Here is an 18,220-nt window from a genome sequence, read left to right as displayed (position 1 = left end):
AAGAAAATCTCAAGAAAGCCTGATTGCCAAATTTGCAATGCAGTAGTAGAAACAACAGAACATGCTATTCTCCTATGTCCATGGATAAGAGCAGTCTGGTTTGATGCTCAGTGTCAATTGAATTCGACAGAGAATATGGTTTCATCTTTTGGGGATTGGTTCATTAAAAACATAAGAAAAATAAAAGCGGAAGCAAAAACAGACCAAGAGATAATGGTGGGAAGAATAGCCTTTTGTGTTGGAAAATTTGGAAGGCAAGGAACCAAGCATTATTTCAGAAGAAGGAGGTCAATCCAATCAGAACTATCATCAAAGCTAAATTAATGGGGACAAAATTCAAAAAATTCTCAAAACAGGATTTAATTTTGAAACAACAGAACAACAGGAGAAGAGGAAGAATCATCACCTGGAATCCTCCACCGGAGCTGTGGGTAAAAACTAATGTTAATGCATCCTTCAAGGCAACAACAGGTGAAGGAGTCGCAACAATATTGGTCAGAGATAGAGTTAGAAAGCTGATAGCAGGAGCAACTAATAAGATAGAGGCAAATTCAAGTCTAGCTGTAGAAAGCACAACAATTAGGGATGCAGTAGTTTTGATACAAAGTTTAGAAATACAACAAATTCTAATTGAATCATACAATCTACCTATTGTGCAAGTACTGAAAACCAAAAGAAGAATTGAAGAAGTTGATCTGATTCTCAGAGATATCCAAGAATTAAAGGGCGAAGACAACATAATTGGCTTTACCTGGACTCCGAGGTAGGAAAATCGATTAGCCCACAAGGTTGCTTTATTGGAGGCGATGGGGCGACTGAATAGGAACTAGAGCATCAACCCTCCTCCGGAGGTTATCGTAGAGCTGATGAAAGACTATTGCAAGATCAGGAATCGACAAACAGGAGCGGCAGGCAGTATACACCAACAACAGAGTCACGGGAAGAGGCATCATGAAGACCGTGAAAGGCAGTGACTGAGGCTCGTCCTTTTGGCAGGAATTCGGTGGCACAAGGTTGATTAGAATCGGTCTGAATCTGGAAGTGTGCCCATCTGATTCAGAGTCTCTCCACTCAACGTTTCATGGAATGCGAGATTCATTGATTCTATTCATTCTTGAAGAGAGCATCTCACATTTTCAGTCTTTGCCATCTTCGATAGGAGTAGAGACTTGAGAAATTAGGAGACATTTAATTTGAATTTCAATGTAGGGAGTGGAGCGTGGAGAATCATGGAGTGAAAGTTTAGTTCTATTGTGGGATTCGAATTGGACTTGTCCAACCTACATCCAGTGCAAAATAAAAAATTGAATTTTTGATTAAAAAAGTTCTTTTCATTACTTCCAACTTAATTAAGTGTCTTTTACCAAATCATACTAATGAATAAAAAAAGTTTAATTTCAGTAAACAAAAGCTATTATACAAAGACAAGTGCAATTGCACAATAATAGTTCCAATTGTAATGACATCGCACACTGTTGGTCCTCCAAAGTAATAAATAAAATAGTTGGCTCATGCTTCTCGAGATCTTCATTCTCAAGCCATTCTTTTATTTATTTATTTGGTACAATTCTTTTGTTTATTTATTGGCCAATTATAAGGTACAGATTTACTCATACAGATTTAAGGAGGTGTTGACAAGTGGCAAAGATGATGGTGTTAGGGAACAGGCTTGGCAGGGCTTTATAACATTGTCTGCCTTGGCTGCTGTAGGTGGAGCTGGCTAATGAAAGCTGGAGCCGATGTAACAAATCTGAAATTGGATTTAGTGAGTGGGCTGGGCCTTTGCTTTAGAATTTAGTTTTTGGGCATGAGTGGACTAGAAACAAAATGATATAAGAAACAAAATGACATGGTGGAGTCCAGAAGAATGCAGGCTCTGGTAAGAAATAAACAAAATTGTAACCCCAATTCAGTAAGATCAAATTCAGAATCGTCAACCTTCCTCGTAGTTCGTGGTCCTTATCTTCTCTGATTCACATGTGTGAATTTCTTCATTATTGATATGAAAGTCCTTGTGGTTCATTTTCGATGTATTGATCGACTGAATCGGATATCAGGTTCACAATGTTTGAGAGATGTGGCCTGTGATGGACTTAAAATACCTGCAGATAAGGCCGATGAAATCGCGACTTATTCTGATGGTGTCCACCTTTGGGGAAAAGTTATATACCCTGAGGAAATACTTACCTAGTATTTGACAAGGTCCGTTAGAAGTCAGGTGCTGTTAAATTCACTTGTGGCTGCACTTTTATTTTCCCTTTTTGTATAATCTCATGTTTTAGGGTTTTTAAATTTTTTTGGGCTTACAGTGGTTCCTGGTTGCAGACCCAGGAGAATACATGGTAGAACAGGACCTTTTCGGAATAGAGGTGATTCGGAGGAGCAAGAGGTGGCCGATTTGGGTAATCGAGGCTTGCAATCCTACGATGACCATAGAGGTATTACTTGGTTCAGGTTATTTTGTTTTGGCTTAGCCCAAGACTGGTTAAACGTAATAGGTTTAAAGAGAATGTAGCAACCGCCGTTCTATAACAAGGAGACACAGGAGAATACATGGTAGAACAGGACCTTTTCGGAATAGAGGTGATTCGGAGGAGCAAGAAGTGGCCGATTTGGGTAATCGAGGCTTGCAATCCTACGATGACCATAGAGGTATTACTTGGTTCAGGTTATTTTGTTTGGGCTTAGCCCAAGACTGGTTAAACGTAATAGGTTTAAAGAGAATGTAGCAGCCGCCGTTCTATAATAAGGAGAACCCTAACCCCAGTTCATCACCCCTAGAAGCAGAAACGTCGACCCCTTCTAACGTATGTAACGGTCCGGGATTTAAGGTAACTCCTCGCCCATGTCATCTGGTATTTCAGAAGTGTGAATTTGTGGGTTATTTATATTGTAACGCTGCTATGTGTTGCTGTGATTCATTGTTTGATTAATTGTGAGGTGGGGGTTATGAGTGGGGGAGAGATCTAGATAACCTCAGAACAAAGACACCGCGGGATAAGGAGGAAGAGATCCGGTGCTTTGATGAGGGCGATTACCCTTGGGATGCGCACTGAGGAGGGAATTGTGTAGGTGGCGTACAGTAGAACTGGAAAAAAGGTACGTTGAACCACCAATATTTCTTCAGATATGTTATTTTTGTGAATGAAGGAGGTGAAAGGTTGGTCCAATTCATGTATTTTTTTTATTTTAGATACTTAATTTTATTATAGGGTGTTGTTGTTCTGTAGGCGATGAGTGATGTAGACCCTAATCGATATTGTGTTGTTGGTGCTTTGTTACTTCAATCATATATGAGTGGAAAGCTTATTGTTGATAAATCCAGGTAAACTGACAAATTCCATATTGTTCTGGGGACTATGTTATTTATAAGTTAGAGAATCAATTCTAAACCTAAATTTATGTAAATACCTTGCTTTTAAAATACTTATAATATATTTTCGCATGTATGAATTGCAATGAGTCACGTTGATGCTTGCATGTTGTGTAATTGAGAAGGCAACAGATTAGTTTAGAAAAAAAAGTAAAGTTGAATATCCACAATTAATTAATGTAAGGGTAGTCTTGGGTAATGGAATGGAACATCAAAAGAAGGTTCTGTGTTGGGGGAATTGTATTATAGAAGCAGTTTTTACGAATCATGATTTTTATTGTTATTGGATTTTCTGTCCATGTTCATCGGCTGATTGATTGTTGATAGTCCTATCTAAATGCATTTTCTGTTTTTGATTGCTTCTCCGGTCCCCCCGCATTGTAATGCTTCGCCTCTGCCCCGACAGAATCACGGAAGGAATAATTTAACACGGAAGGGCAGCTCCAAAATTGTTTAGGCGGCTAGTGGTTCCCTCGTTCTATACCTAATCACGAATCGGTTAGTAATATAGTAACTTTTGTTGGGTATAAAGCTATCCTGGATTATAATAAATTTTTTCGTTTCGAAACTCCAATTTATAGTTTCTTGACAAAAAAAAGGCAAAATAATCACTCAGAACTTGGTTAAATTTCATTCATTCCAGTTCAACTTAGTACGTGAATAAAAAGTCGTTAGAACAGAGAATACTGGTGTATTGTATAGTTTTTTGTGCCTGTTGTTAGTAATTAGTTGAGTACGTGCTGCCGTAAAGTCGGATAGTTTTAAAGGATTGTTGGAGAGGGCTGTCTGGTCCGATATCAGTGAAGGTATCAGCCGGGGAAGGAATAAAAGTAAAATGGAATAAGAAAGAAGATGTTAGTATTTGGTTTAATGAATGTTGGTACGGAATTGTAAAGTTATTGGGTTTAGGGCGTGGGTATTTTGTGATTTTTAAGTGTAACGGAAGATCTAAATTTAAGTTCCCGATGATCCATTCGAGTGACTCGGAGCTTGATTATTCGAGTTTCATAAGTTTCCATGACGATCACTACCTTGTGGGAAATAATTTTCCGAGTCATATGGGGTGAGCATTATGGAAACTTCTGAAACTTGAGTATTCAATCTCCGAAGCACTCGAACAGATCACCATGAGATTAAATTTAGATTCACCATTATACTTAAAAATCACAAAATACCGATGCTTTAACCTGTATAGCTCGACAACTCCGTGCCAAGCTGCATTCAACCAAACACTGTCATCTTCTTTCTTGATCCATTTTGCTTTTATTCCATCCGCAGCTGAAAATTCCAACGATATTGGATTTGATAGTCCTTTCTAGTAATTCTTTTTGAAAAAACGACGGGAAAGACCGTACCCGGCAACACATACTAAACAAGATATTAACAATCGACACAGAAGATTAAATATTAACTGGATGGATGATGATGTTTGTTTTTTCTTTGTTGAGGGAATATTAAATTGAATTTTACTCGGAAAAAAACTGTTACATACAAATTTTGACGGAAATTTTTGATACGAGTGATGTTAATTTCTTACCCCGATTGTTGACGAGGACATGGAAGAGGATGGGGCAACAACAGGCAATCGATGCGCAAAGTTGGTATTACAGGAAGCATCAGAAGAACAAGAAGATTGATCGTAGACGTTGCAAACAATACGTCCATGTCCGCCTAAGAATGCTTATCATTCAATTGCTTACTTGGAGGGGAATTCCGGATCTAACTGTATCATAGACGTTTGATTCAAAGCAGCCTCTGAGCATGTTATCCTTTTTTGATGCGATATGTGCAGAGGTTGTTGTTGTGGTCATGCCGGTTTCTGGAACAACAACTGACAGGTAAGATGAGTTTTGGAGTAAAGCGTGTTCTGTTCAAATAGATAAATATCCCAGGCCTCTGTGCTGAGGACAGTTTCCCCCTTAGTTTGTAATTTTTGGTGGTGCTATTTGTTTGTAATTTACATCATCGCACATTCTTCAGCAGCTCATCATTGTTGCCTTTGAGGTGGAATGACAAATCTCGGATGAGTCCGATTGCTGGTTGTTACAACGTGACAGATGCAATGAGAGAGTATCTGCAGAAGCACGCAATTCATACACAGGATTACTTGGTCTAGTTGTTGCAAAGTTTTGGACTGGTAGTGTTTGCATCGCTCGTAGGGAAAAGGCAATGTAGTAATTGTAAGATGACTTGTAATTTTTGTTGTTTTTTTAACTTAATTATGAGCATCGGTGGCAGTATACATGTCGTTAGTTTTCCATTTTCATGGACTTTTGAATTTCCATTTATCCAGTTCATTCTATCTGATGTAATGTAACAGAAGCAATTTTACAGTTATGAGTATTAAGTTCGATTATGGAAGTTTTTTAATTTTTGGTCTTGGGTGAATGTATTGGACATACTTTCCTGATAGGTGAGTGTTTTCAAGTGACTTAGTTACAATGTGGAGTTTTGTAAGTTCAACCGTCCTAGACTCAATGGATTTTGATTAACATTTGGGTAATACGTACTTTTATGTGCGACTCTGAAAATCATGGTCTGTTTTCTGGTGTACATTGTTGTATGTGCTCATTTTGAGAGGAAGTTGGTTTCATAGGGGGTTTTGAATAAATTTGTAACCTCCTCCAATTAGGCTTGTTTACCTTACAATCCATGACGGGACATGTGTAACACTCTACCACACAAAGCTTTACGCTTAAGTCGTAAAACAGAGGTGATGTGGTATTACGACCTCTAAAATAAAATAAGTACATATAATAGCAGAAAAGTTATAATATGCTAGGAGCCTTGAAGAAAATGGGGAAATAAAAATCGCACAATAAAGGCGCAACGCTCAAGGAACGAGTTAACTTACGTGATAAGAAAACCATAACTATCAAACATAAGCTAACAGAAGTGGGAATAGAGTGCCAAAGATACAAAATATCAAGCTCCTAACTCAGCCTGCGAAGTCAAGACTAGCCGGAGAATATTTACACATATATATACATACATATCCAAAACCCAAAAGTACATATACACAATCCTGCCTCTCCATAAACCTCTAAGAGGATCAAAAAGAATAAGTCATGCGGAGAGAAAACTAAGTACATATATATACATCATAGCATAACAAAATATCCCAGTAACCACTCCGCTTCAAGAGTCCAGACGCCTAACGAGATGCCTCTCGACCTGCATCTGAAAAATAACAACATAGTATGGAATGAGAACCGGAGGTTCTCAGTATGGTAAAGGTGCCACACACATAATATATAAGGTCCTGGGAATGCCAGAGGCAATCCTAGAACACCGACACTCAGATTATAGAGCTTAAAGTATTAAACAGAAGCCATAAAAGGTGGTTTCCTAAAAATATTTAATCCTAACTTAACTTAACCTTAAATCTAAGTCCTATACTGCCATTCCTCCATACCTCCAACTCCATCATGCATTTTCACGGACAAATAGACAGATAAAGGCAAACACAAGAAGGTTACAACTACTGCAGGTAACAAATACACATTTAGCATGGAAAATACAGATAGGCACACCCAATTAGAGCACAAGCAAGTAATTCAAGTAATATGCATATGATGCATGCCTGTCCTATGGCTGATGAGGCTCATCTGTCGGTTATCCAGCCAACCCGACAAGTCTGAATTGTCCTTAGACTGTCCCCCGACGTGCATCCCCAAGAGTCTATGCATAGATTTTTCTCAAATAATCAATATTGCTCAATGGGGGTAACATTCCCGGGAATTTATATAGTGCCCGGTCACACTTACGTCGTAGGGTCAACAGAGTATCGAGTTTTCAACCTGGTACACGTGGTGGCAAGCCACGACACTTAATCCAGGGAATCTCGTATCTCAGATTATTCAAATTCACAAGCCATATAAATAATTCAATTATAATTCATCAACATCCACATCATTCTCAATTGCATCTCATTCATCATCATACATTAAACATATTCAATCCTTATCCTTCATTATATCACCTCCCATTCCATCCATCAATAGTTTCAATTCAAAACATAATTCATTCTTTTCTAAGAATCAAACTTCAAACTTAAAACATACTCACTTTCTTAATAACTCAAAATCAAACCATATAACATTTAAATCTAAATCTCTTTTAAATAATCATCTAAACAAAATCTCTAATTTTTTATAAAATTTCGGCAGCATCTCCTCTAAAACTCGGACTTTGCCACCCTGTTCGGGTCCAAACCTGTATTCTTTTCAATTCAACATACCCTTTCTCATCATCATAACAACCACCACAATAAATCTACCTCAAATCAACAATTAAACTCATACAATATTCAAATCCAACCACCAAAATTCAACTAAGGATCATAGTTCACAAATCCTAGGCTTTTAACACAAAATACCTCATTATCACAACAACCTCCACAATAGTTATACCTCAAATCAATAATTCACCAAATCATTAGTTAATCAACAATAACATTCAACCATAATTCTCTCCAAATTAACATAACAACATTCACCATCCAAAATTAAAAACTAATTATCCAATAAACTTCAACCAAATATATTCATCGACAAATTACTAAATATTAAATATACACCTGCATTCCAACTTATCCTATGGTCATCTAGCCTAAGTTTTCACAGAACATTATATATTAAATGTAAGAAACCTAAACCATACCTTAGCCGATTTTCACGTAACGACCAAAGCTATTTATTCAAAACCAAGATAGCCCCTCAAAACTCAACTAATCCGCTTCCTCCAAGTTCCAGTATTCACAATTTCAAGCTCCAATTATTTATTTTCAACCTAATACACATTCATAATACATATATACCCAATTTACTACTCAAAGCTCAAATTTAATGAAAATAAAATAGAATTATCGTATCCTCACCTTACCCAAGCTTCACATAAGCAAGAGTGAATGTTTCTCTCAAGCTAATTGGATCCTAAAACATCAGAAATCAAAGAAATTCAATATTCCCACTTAAAATTCGAAAATTGGGGGAAGATGAAGCTGAGAGTGAAATAGCAAGTTACCTATGAAATTGTTCCGGTAGAAATGTAGAGCTCGACGCGGTGAACGCGTGGCCGCAAACGGTGCGGCGATTGGAGCTCGGACGGAGAAGTTACGGGGATCGGAAGTTAACGTAACAATTTTGACGTTCTTCCTTTCTTCTCCCTGACGCTCTTCGACGCTGCCAAAAATGGGGAGAAGAAGAACGTGGGTTCACTTAAAGGGCTGGTCCGGTTGGGCCCGGTTTGGGCCCGGTTCAACCGGTTCGGCCCGTTCGGTCTAATTTTGGACCGATTTCTTCGAAATTGGTGTCAAAATTCTCGTTTCGATGAGCTCTATCCTAATTTAATATAATATTCACATTTCTAATCTTCCTTATTAAAAATTAATTTATTGACTAATTATCTACTAATTTAACCGGGGTTTACATCCTACCCACCTAATAAAGAATTTTGCCCTCAAAATTCAAATATAGTTACCTGAAAAGAGATTTGGATAGTCCTTTCGCATATCTGATTCGAGTTCCCAGGTATGTTCCTCGATACCAGCTCGTCTCCAAGCTACTTTTACCAATGATACTTCCCTTCCTCGTAATCGTTTAACACTGGTGTCATCAATCCTCACCGGAATTACTGGGAGTGTTAGATCTTCTCTCACTTGAATTGGTTCTGGTTCTAGAACATGACTTGCATCAGGAGTATACTTCCGAAGCTGTGATACATGAAATACATCGTGCAAATTCAAAAGGTACGGCGGTAAGGCAATTCTATAAGCCACTGGTCCAATTCTCTTCAGAATCTCAAACGGTCCAATATAACGAGGATTCAGTTTCTTGGTCTTAATAGCTCTTCCCACGCCAGTGGTTGGTGTAACTCTCAGAAAGACATGTTCTCCCTCTTCGAATTCCAAAGGCTTTCGCCTCTGGTCAGCATAGCTCTTTTGGCGGCTTTGGGCTATAAGCATTCGACTACGAATCTTCTTTATCTGTTCAGTCGTTTCGGCTATCATCTCAGGCCCTAATAAACTCCTTTCTCCAGTTTCATACCAACACAACGGAGACTGACATTTTCTGCCATACAGAGCCTCATATGGAGCCATTCCGATGCTCGCATGATAGCTATTATTATAAGCAAACTCTACTAATGGCATATACCGGTCCTAGCTTACCGGCTGGTCCAAAACACAAGCCCTTAGCATATCCTCCAAGGTCTGAATAGTTCTTTCTGACTGACCATCTGTCTGAGGGTGATACGCAGTACTCAAGCTTAATTGAGTCCCAAATGCACGCTGAAAAGCTCCCCAGAACCTTGATGTGAAACGAGGATCTCTGTCAGATATGATAGTAGAAGGCACACCATGCAACCTGACAATCTCTTTGATATACATTCGAGCCAATTCCTCCATTGTGCAACTTATTCGGATAGGAAGAAAGTGAGCTGATTTCGTCAATCGATCTACAACCACCCAAATAGCGTCATAACCTGATCGGGTTCTAGGCAACCCTATCACAAAATCCATTGCGATACTCTCCCATTTCCATTGTGGAATCTCTAAAGGCTGAAGGGTCCCTGATGGTCTCTGATGCTCAATCTTAACCTTCTGACACGTTAAACATTTAGATACATGCAATGCCACATCATTCTTCATACCTGGCCACCAGAACATCGCTTTCAGATCCTGATACATTTTAGTGCTCCCTGGGTGAATTGAAAACCCGCTCTTGTGAGCTTCCTTCAAGATACTTTGTCGTAGGTCTCCAACATCAGGCACAATAATCCGGTTCTTGAACCTCCATAAACCATCCTGACCTTCTGACACTCTCCACTGTTTTCCCTGTTCAACTGCTGGTAATACCTTATGTAACGCTTCACTATCTCGATGAGCCTTCAGAAGTTCTGATTTAAAATCACTTGAAATCTGTAACTGACTCAAACACAGGATTCCAGATTCTTCTCTAATTCCCAAATTCAAACCTTGAAATGCCTTCAGTAACTCTTCCTCCCGTAGCATCATCCAAGCTGCATATAAAGACTTCCGACTCAAAGCGTCCGCCACAACGTTCGCTTTTCCTGGATGATAATTCAATTCAAAATCATAGTCTTTTAGAAGCTCCATCCATCTCCTCTGACGCATATTTAATTCTTTCTGATCAAAAAGATACTTCAAACTCTTATGGTCTGAGAAAACATGAAACTTAACGCCATAGAGGTAGTGCCTCCAAATCTTTAAAGCAAACACAACAGCAGCAAGTTCTAAATCATGTGTCGGGTAGTTCATCTCATGCGGCCTTAACTGCCGTGAGGCGTATGCTACAACATTCTGGTGCTGCATCAAAACACACCCTAACCCTTTCAGAGATGCATCACAATACACTTCAAACGGTTCACTTGGTTCAGGTAATACCAATACAGGTGCAGTAGTCAACTTGTGCTTCAATGCCTGGAAACTCTCTTCACATTCCGGAGTCCAGATAAAAGGCGTATCCTTCCTAGTCAACTTAGTTAAAGGTAAGGCGAGCTGTGAAAATCCCTTAATGAATCTACGATAATACCCCGCCAAACCTAGGAAACTCCTGATCTCTGTCACTGAAGTTGGTCGCTCCCAATTCATCACTGCTTCCACCTTAGCAGGATCCACAGCTATCCCCTGCTTACTCACCACGTGGCCAAGAAACTTCACTTCACTCTTCCAGAACTCACATTTAGATAACTTAGCATATAACTTCCTATCTCTCAGAATTTGAAGCACAATCCGCAAGTGATTAGCATGTTCCTCTTCAGTCTTAGAATAAACAAGAATGTCATCAATGAAGACAATAACAAACTTGTCCAGATACGGTCGAAAAATCCTGTTCATATAATCCATAAATACTGCCGGGGCATTAGTTAACCCAAAAGACATCACTGTATACTCATAATGACCATAACGGGTTCTGAAAGCAGTTTTCGGAATATCCTCGTCTCTAACCCTTATCTGATGATATCCGGATCGCAAATCAATCTTAGAAAATACACCGGCACCCTGTAACTGATCCATTAGATCATCGATTCTAGGCAACGGATATTTATTCTTCACAGTGATCTTATTCAATTGCCGATAATCGACACACAGCCGCATACTCCCATCCTTCTTCTTTACAAGTAACACTGGCGCTCCCCACGGAGAAACACTTGGTCGGATAAAATGCTTACCCAACAGATCTTCCAGCTGAGCTTTCAGTTCAGCCATTTCTAAAGGTGACATCCTATAAGGAGTAATTGAAATCGGACCGGCTCCAGGCACCAACTCAATTTCGAATTCAACTTCCCGATTAGGCGGAAATTCATTAATATCATCCGGAAACACATCTGAAAATTCACATACAACAGGAATCTGCTCTAAACTCTGATCATCACCTGATACTCCCGCAGTTAATAACATAATACCCTGACATTCGGTTCCAGAACAGTTTACTATCATAGAATTCAAATAGTAACTATTCACCACAACCGGTGCTTCTGACCCTTCCGGCATAAACTGTACTGACTTTTCAGAACAATCAAGTAAAACATGATTCTTGGATAACCAATCCAATCCCAAAATGAGATCAAGACCAGTCATAGGCAAACAAATCAAATCATGCACAAATTCACGTTGTTGCACTCGAAAAGGAACTTGTGGACATTCTATCCTAGTCACCATAGCTTCATGAGTAGCATTATATACTTTCAAATCATAACCTAGAACCACCATTCTCAATCTTAATTCATGGGCCTTTTCAAATGCAATAAATGAATGACTTGCTCCTGAATCAAATAAAGCATTTAAGATTTTACCAGCCATTTCACAATTACCTCTAATCAGTGTCTCAGATCCCTCAGCACCAATGGTAGAAGTGGTGTATACTCTCCCCGGCTGCTGCACCCTACCAGTCTCATACTTCTTCTCAGGGCAATTACTGGCTATATGCCCGGGCTGTCCACAGGAATAGCACACTCCAAGTCCTAGTTTGCACGGAACTCCAGGATGATACTTTCCGCACTTCTGACAATTCAGATCTTGCTGTGGCTGCTTCCCAAACCTTTTTCCTTGACTAGCATTGGTATTCGGCCTTCTGTAATTACCTTGACCCTGAGTCTGCTGCGAAACAAAACCTCCACGTTTGAAATTCCTACCTCTCGGAGCAAAGTTCCTCCCTGAAGGCCTCTGAAAAGGCATCCTCAAACTCCCTTTCTCTGCTGCCGCCTTCCTCACACAATCCTCAGCCACCCTACTCTTATTCACTAATTCAGAAAACACCCTGATCTCCATTGGGGCAACGAAGCTCAGAATATCGCTCCGAAGACCTCCCTCATATTTAATACACTTCCATTCAGCAAAATCTTCAGGCGCACCTTGACAGATACGAGAAAAGCGACATAACTCCTCAAATTTACTGGTATACTCAGCAACAGTCATTTGTCCCTGCTTTAACTGCATTAATTCAAGTTCCTTGGCATTTCTAGCTGAATTAGGAAAGTATTTCTTATAGAACTCTGTCCGGAAAACTTCCCAAGGAATCGCAGCACCATCAGGCTGCAGGATACGTCGTGTTCCCTGCCACCAATATTGAGCTTCACCTTGCAACTGATAAGTTCCAAATTCAACCCATTGCTCTTCAGGAACCTGTTGTGCCTGTAATGCCCTTTCCATAGCCTGAATCCAATTATCTGCATCAGTGGGATTTGAGGTTCCCCTAAAAGTCGGAGGGCGAACTTTCAGAAATGTAGCAAGTGTCATAGGACCGTCCTCATCATTATTGTTCCCATGATTACCCTGATTTATCTGATTACCCAGTGCCTCAGCTGTTGCCTGCATAGCTGCAGCCATATTTCCCAAGGCAGCCATAAAATCTACTGGATCAGTCCCTGTGGGTACAGGAGTATCGGTGCCTGTCCTACCTCTACCTCGCCCGCGACCGCGTCCGCGAGTCGACATCTGGTCCCTATACACACCAAACAAGTGATATTAAGTTGATCAGTCTCAATATCGCAGGTCTAATGCTTTAAGTTCCAAATGCATGCTCACAAACGTTTATGCCATATATATCAATCAGATATCCTAATAGCACATAAACACAGATACAGAGAATGCACAGAAGTACAATCAGTCCGTCTTTCAGGCTCTATAGGAACGAACTGCTCTGATACCATAATGTAACACCCTACCACACAAAGCTTTACGCTTAAGTCGTAAAACAGAGGTGATGTGGTATTACGACCTCTAAAATAAAATAAGTACATATAATAGCAGAAAAGTTATAATATGCTAGGAGCCTTGAAGAAAATGGGGAAATAAAAATCGCACAATAAAGGCGCAACGCTCAAGGAACGAGTTAACTTACGTGATAAAAAAACCATAACTATCAAACATAAGCTAACAGAAGTGGGAATAGAGTGCCAAAGATACAAAATATCAAGCTCCTAACTCAGCCTGCGAAGTCAAGACTGGCCGGAGAATATTTACACATATATATACATACATATCCAAAACCCAAAAGTACATATACACAATCCTGCCTCTCCATAAACCTCTAAGAGGATCAAAAAGAATAAGTCATGCGGAGAGAAAACTAAGTACATATATATACATCATAGCATAACAAAATATCCCAGTAACCACTCCGCTTCAAGAGTCCAGACGCCTAACGAGATGCCTCTCGACCTGCATCTGAAAAATAACAACATAGTATGGAATGAGAACCGGAGGTTCTCAGTATGGTAAAGGTGCCACACACATAATATATAAGGTCCTGGGAATGCCAGAGGCAATCCTAGAACACCGACACTCAGATTATAGAGCTTAAAGTATTAAACAGAAGCCATAAAAGGTGGTTTCCTAAAAATATTTAATCCTAACTTAACTTAACCTTAAATCTAAGTCCTATACTGCCATTCCTCCATACCTCCAACTCCATCATGCATTTTCACGGACAAATAGACAGATAAAGGCAAACACAAGAAGGTTACAACTACTGCAGGTAACAAATACACATTTAGCATGGAAAATACAGATAGGCACACCCAATTAGAGCACAAGCAAGTAATTCAAGTAATATGCATATGATGCATGCCTGTCCTATGGCTGATGAGGCTCATCTGTCGGTTATCCAGCCAACCCGACAAGTCTGAATTGTCCTTAGACTGTCCCCCGACGTGCATCCCCAAGAGTCTATGCATAGATTTTTCTCAAATAATCAATATTGCTCAATGGGGGTAACATTCCCGGGAATTTATATAGTGCCCGGTTACACTTACGTCGTAGGGTCAACAGAGTATCGAGTTTTCAACCTGGTACACGTGGTGGCAAGCCACGGCACTTAATCCAGGGAATCTCGTATCTCAGATTATTCAAATTCACAAGCCATATAAATAATTCAATTATAATTCATCAACATCCACATCATTCTCAATTGCATCTCATTCATCATCATACATTAAACATATTCAATCCTTATCCTTCATTATATCACCTCCCATTCCATCCATCAATAGTTTCAATTCAAAACATAATTCATTCTTTTCTAAGAATCAAACTTCAAACTTAAAACATACTCACTTTCTTAATAACTCAAAATCAAACCATATAACATTTAAATCTAAATCTCTTTTAAATAATCATCTAAACAAAATCTCTAATTTTTTATAAAATTTCGGCAGCATCTCCTCTAAAACTCGGACTTTGCCACCCTGTTCGGGTCCAAACCTGTATTCTTTTCAATTCAACATACCCTTTCTCATCATCATAACAACCACCACAATAAATCTACCTCAAATCAACAATTAAACTCATACAATATTCAAATCCAACCACCAAAATTCAACTAAGGATCATAGTTCACAAATCCTAGGCTTTTAACACAAAATACCTCATTATCACAACAACCTCCACAATAGTTATACCTCAAATCAATAATTCACCAAATCATTAGTTAATCAACAATAACATTCAACCATAATTCTCTCCAAATTAACATAACAACATTCACCATCCAAAATTAAAAACTAATTATCCAATAAACTTCAACCAAATATATTCATCGACAAATTACTAAATATTAAATATACACCTGCATTCCAACTTATCCTATGGTCATCTAGCCTAAGTTTTCACAGAACATTATATATTAAATGTAAGAAACCTAAACCATACCTTAGCCGATTTTCACGTAACGACCAAAGCTATTTATTCAAAACCAAGATAGCCCCTCAAAACTCAACTAATCCGCTTCCTCCAAGTTCCAGTATTCACAATTTCAAGCTCCAATTATTTATTTTCAACCTAATACACATTCATAATACATATATACCCAATTTACTACTCAAAGCTCAAATTTAATGAAAATAAAATAGAATTATCGTATCCTCACCTTACCCAAGCTTCACATAAGCAAGAGTGAACGTTTCTCTCAAGCTAATTGGATCCTAAAACATCAGAAATCAAAGAAATTCAATATTCCCACTTAAAATTCGAAAATTGGGGGAAGATGAAGCTGAGAGTGAAATAGCAAGTTACCTATGAAATTGTTCCGGTAGAAATGTAGAGCTCGACGCGGTGAACGCGTGGCCGCAAACGGTGCGGCGATTGGAGCTCGGACGGAGAAGTTACGGGGATCGGAAGTTAACGTAACAATTTTGACGTTCTTCCTTTCTTCTCCCTGATGCTCTTCGACGCTGCCAAAAATGGGGAGAAGAAGAACGTGGGTTCACTTAAAGGGCTGGTCCGGTTGGGCCCGGTTTGGGCCCGGTTCAACCGGTTCGGCCCGTTCGGTCTAATTTTGGACCGATTTCTTCGAAATTGGTGTCAAAATTCTCGTTTCGATGAGCTCTATCCTAATTTAATATAATATTCACATTTCTAATCTTCCTTATTAAAAATTAATTTATTGACTAATTATCTACTAATTTAACCGGGGTTTACAACATGTGCATCAAATAATTTGCGTGGATGGTTAGTTATTTATAACGTCTACGTACGACTTATGTTTAAGTCATTGTAGAAGGCGTTACGATTTATTTTAGTGGTTCTCCGTTATACATTTGTGGCATGTACGATGAGAGGAAAACTCCTGCACCTTATGCTCAGTAAACTCTATCGTAGGGTCGCCTTAAACAAGTAATTGGAAGTGATATTAATTTTGAAATGAAGCTCATTGTTAATGTTTGTTACTATTTTATTAACTCATGTACGTCCCACCATAAACTACTCCCAACCGTAGCTCTTTAATGGGATTAGAAAATTATCAAGTACGGGTAATCAACCAAATGGAACCGATCAATTGTGTTGTCATACTTGTCGAAGTAAAAGGAGTACCCGTGACATGCAACGTTTACAGTAGGTTAACATGTAACACAGCGTCGACAAAAACGCATGATGTATTGCTAAGTTACTGACTTCAAAACAAGGCTGGTATGTCGCTTATAGTAATTTGAACATCCTCCCGTGGGTACACTTGGTCACTGGAAGTCGTATGAGGTTAACTCTTTCAGTTACGGTTTAGTCATGGTTTCGAAGCTGTGTGCGCATCCCTTTAAATTTCGTTCGTTAGTGAGGCTCCCAAATTTTGGGTACCGAAATTCGAGGAAGAGATTAGGATGGTAAAATTATTTTAACCCTAGCAACAGACGGCTTCATACGTTGATCCGAGCAGTAGACAGAATACAATAAATAAAGAAAAAAAAAGAAGAAAACATCACGAAAACTAGAACAGCATACACACAAACAACAAGGACCTTGTGGATGTAGTTCATGGACGATACACGCATGGACGCCTAAAACCGGTGGTTGGCCAACTGTATTCGGAGGCGCTGTTGACGAGAGTGGTCCCTGAGGAAAGTATTAAGAAGAGTCCGAGTTGGAGTCTACCAAATCCGGGTTGTTACACCGGAGAGCGTACCTGTAGGAGGAGCGGAGCTCTCTGTAGCTGGACTTCACCGCCCCGATCTCCCATTGTAGTTCGTAATTTAGTGACAGGGCCTCGTCCAGTAGGTCGTAGTTGTAATCATCAAGGTGCTTTCCAGATATCTCCAGAAGGACGCGGATCATCTCCGCCGCGGCATCTTCCCGAGCAAGGTGAGGGTTCGTTGAGAATCTGCCAACTGCAGACAAGGCACCGGTGCGCAGTCTCGAAGGGATTAACATGAAAAACCTGTGAACAATGCCCACAATAGTAAAGTCTCGTGTTTGGATCTGGTAATAAGGAGTGGGTCTAGAGAGCTCATTGCATAGTTGTCTTAAGGCTGTTTGGCGGTTCCTCCAACCCGCGACCTTGCTCCAGTCATGATCTGGGATCATCTCGTCGGCTGCGGGAACAAAAAGTTTATGTTAAAAGTAGTAACGGAAATGTACTAACGGGGATCCCTTCGTTAGCAGCTGGTCACCCAAAAGAATGAAACCAAGTGTACTTGAAATAGGTGAGATGGAATACCTAGTCCCGTTCTCCGTGTGTTGCTTATGAGCCTGGCAACCTCGTCGGGGTTTTCGGAAGCCCACCATTCTTGCCTCAGACGATCAGCAACGGAGATCGGATTCGGACTGTCGCCGCGTGCTTCAGCGATTAGAGCGCGGATGTGCTCCACGGATGCCGCCTCTTCATAAGTGCCTTGAAAAGTGTTGCTGTTGGACATCCTTTCGTTCGGACGGCCACCGAAGAACTTGTCTACGCTTGTTGTGAGTTGGACCACGAGGATGGGTTTAGTGCCTTCATAAAGAGTATAGCCTAAACCTGTGTTGGGCTCCCCATATGTAACCGACTTGTCCACTGCTAAGGGTTTTCACTTTCCTTGCTGATTCATTTTACCTTAAGATTGACTCCAAATGGCCCGATA

General features: G+C 39.7%; 2 protein-coding genes and 1 long non-coding RNA gene across 3 annotated transcripts; all 3 read right to left on the bottom strand.

The window, feature by feature from the left end:
• Window positions 1-6,406: 6,406 nt before the first annotated feature.
• Window positions 6,407-13,331, bottom strand: LOC148546749 (uncharacterized). The gene is made up of 2 exons (XM_088500669.1): window positions 12,209-13,331; window positions 6,407-6,553 (listed from the first exon to the last, which is right to left on the bottom strand). The coding sequence occupies exons 1-2, from the start codon at window positions 13,329-13,331 to the stop codon at window positions 6,528-6,530; spliced, it is 1,149 nt and encodes a 382-aa protein (XP_088356795.1). The 3' UTR covers window positions 6,407-6,527.
• LOC148546750 (uncharacterized) lies at window positions 8,114-8,522 on the bottom strand. The gene is made up of 3 exons (XR_015899396.1): window positions 8,399-8,522; window positions 8,253-8,307; window positions 8,114-8,164 (listed from the first exon to the last, which is right to left on the bottom strand). It is a non-coding gene; the product is annotated as an uncharacterized LOC148546750 (long non-coding RNA).
• A 3,900-nt stretch (window positions 13,332-17,231) lies between the features above and the next one.
• LOC148546748 (uncharacterized) lies at window positions 17,232-18,019 on the bottom strand. Its single transcript, XM_088498224.1, has 2 exons — window positions 17,821-18,019; window positions 17,232-17,695 (listed from the first exon to the last, which is right to left on the bottom strand). Exons 1-2 carry the CDS (start codon window positions 18,017-18,019, stop codon window positions 17,232-17,234), a joined length of 663 nt encoding a protein of 220 aa, XP_088354350.1.
• Between the last annotated feature and the right edge of the window lie 201 nt (window positions 18,020-18,220).

The sequence above is a fragment of the Arachis ipaensis genome, chromosome B9, assembly GCF_059453495.1.
Source record: "Arachis ipaensis isolate K30076 ecotype BB chromosome B9, ASM5945349v1, whole genome shotgun sequence".
In the NCBI taxonomy this organism is placed as follows: Eukaryota; Viridiplantae; Streptophyta; class Magnoliopsida; order Fabales; family Fabaceae; genus Arachis; species Arachis ipaensis.
The sequence above is the reverse complement of the archived record's forward strand: the minus strand, read 5'-3'. Positions and strand labels throughout refer to the sequence as shown.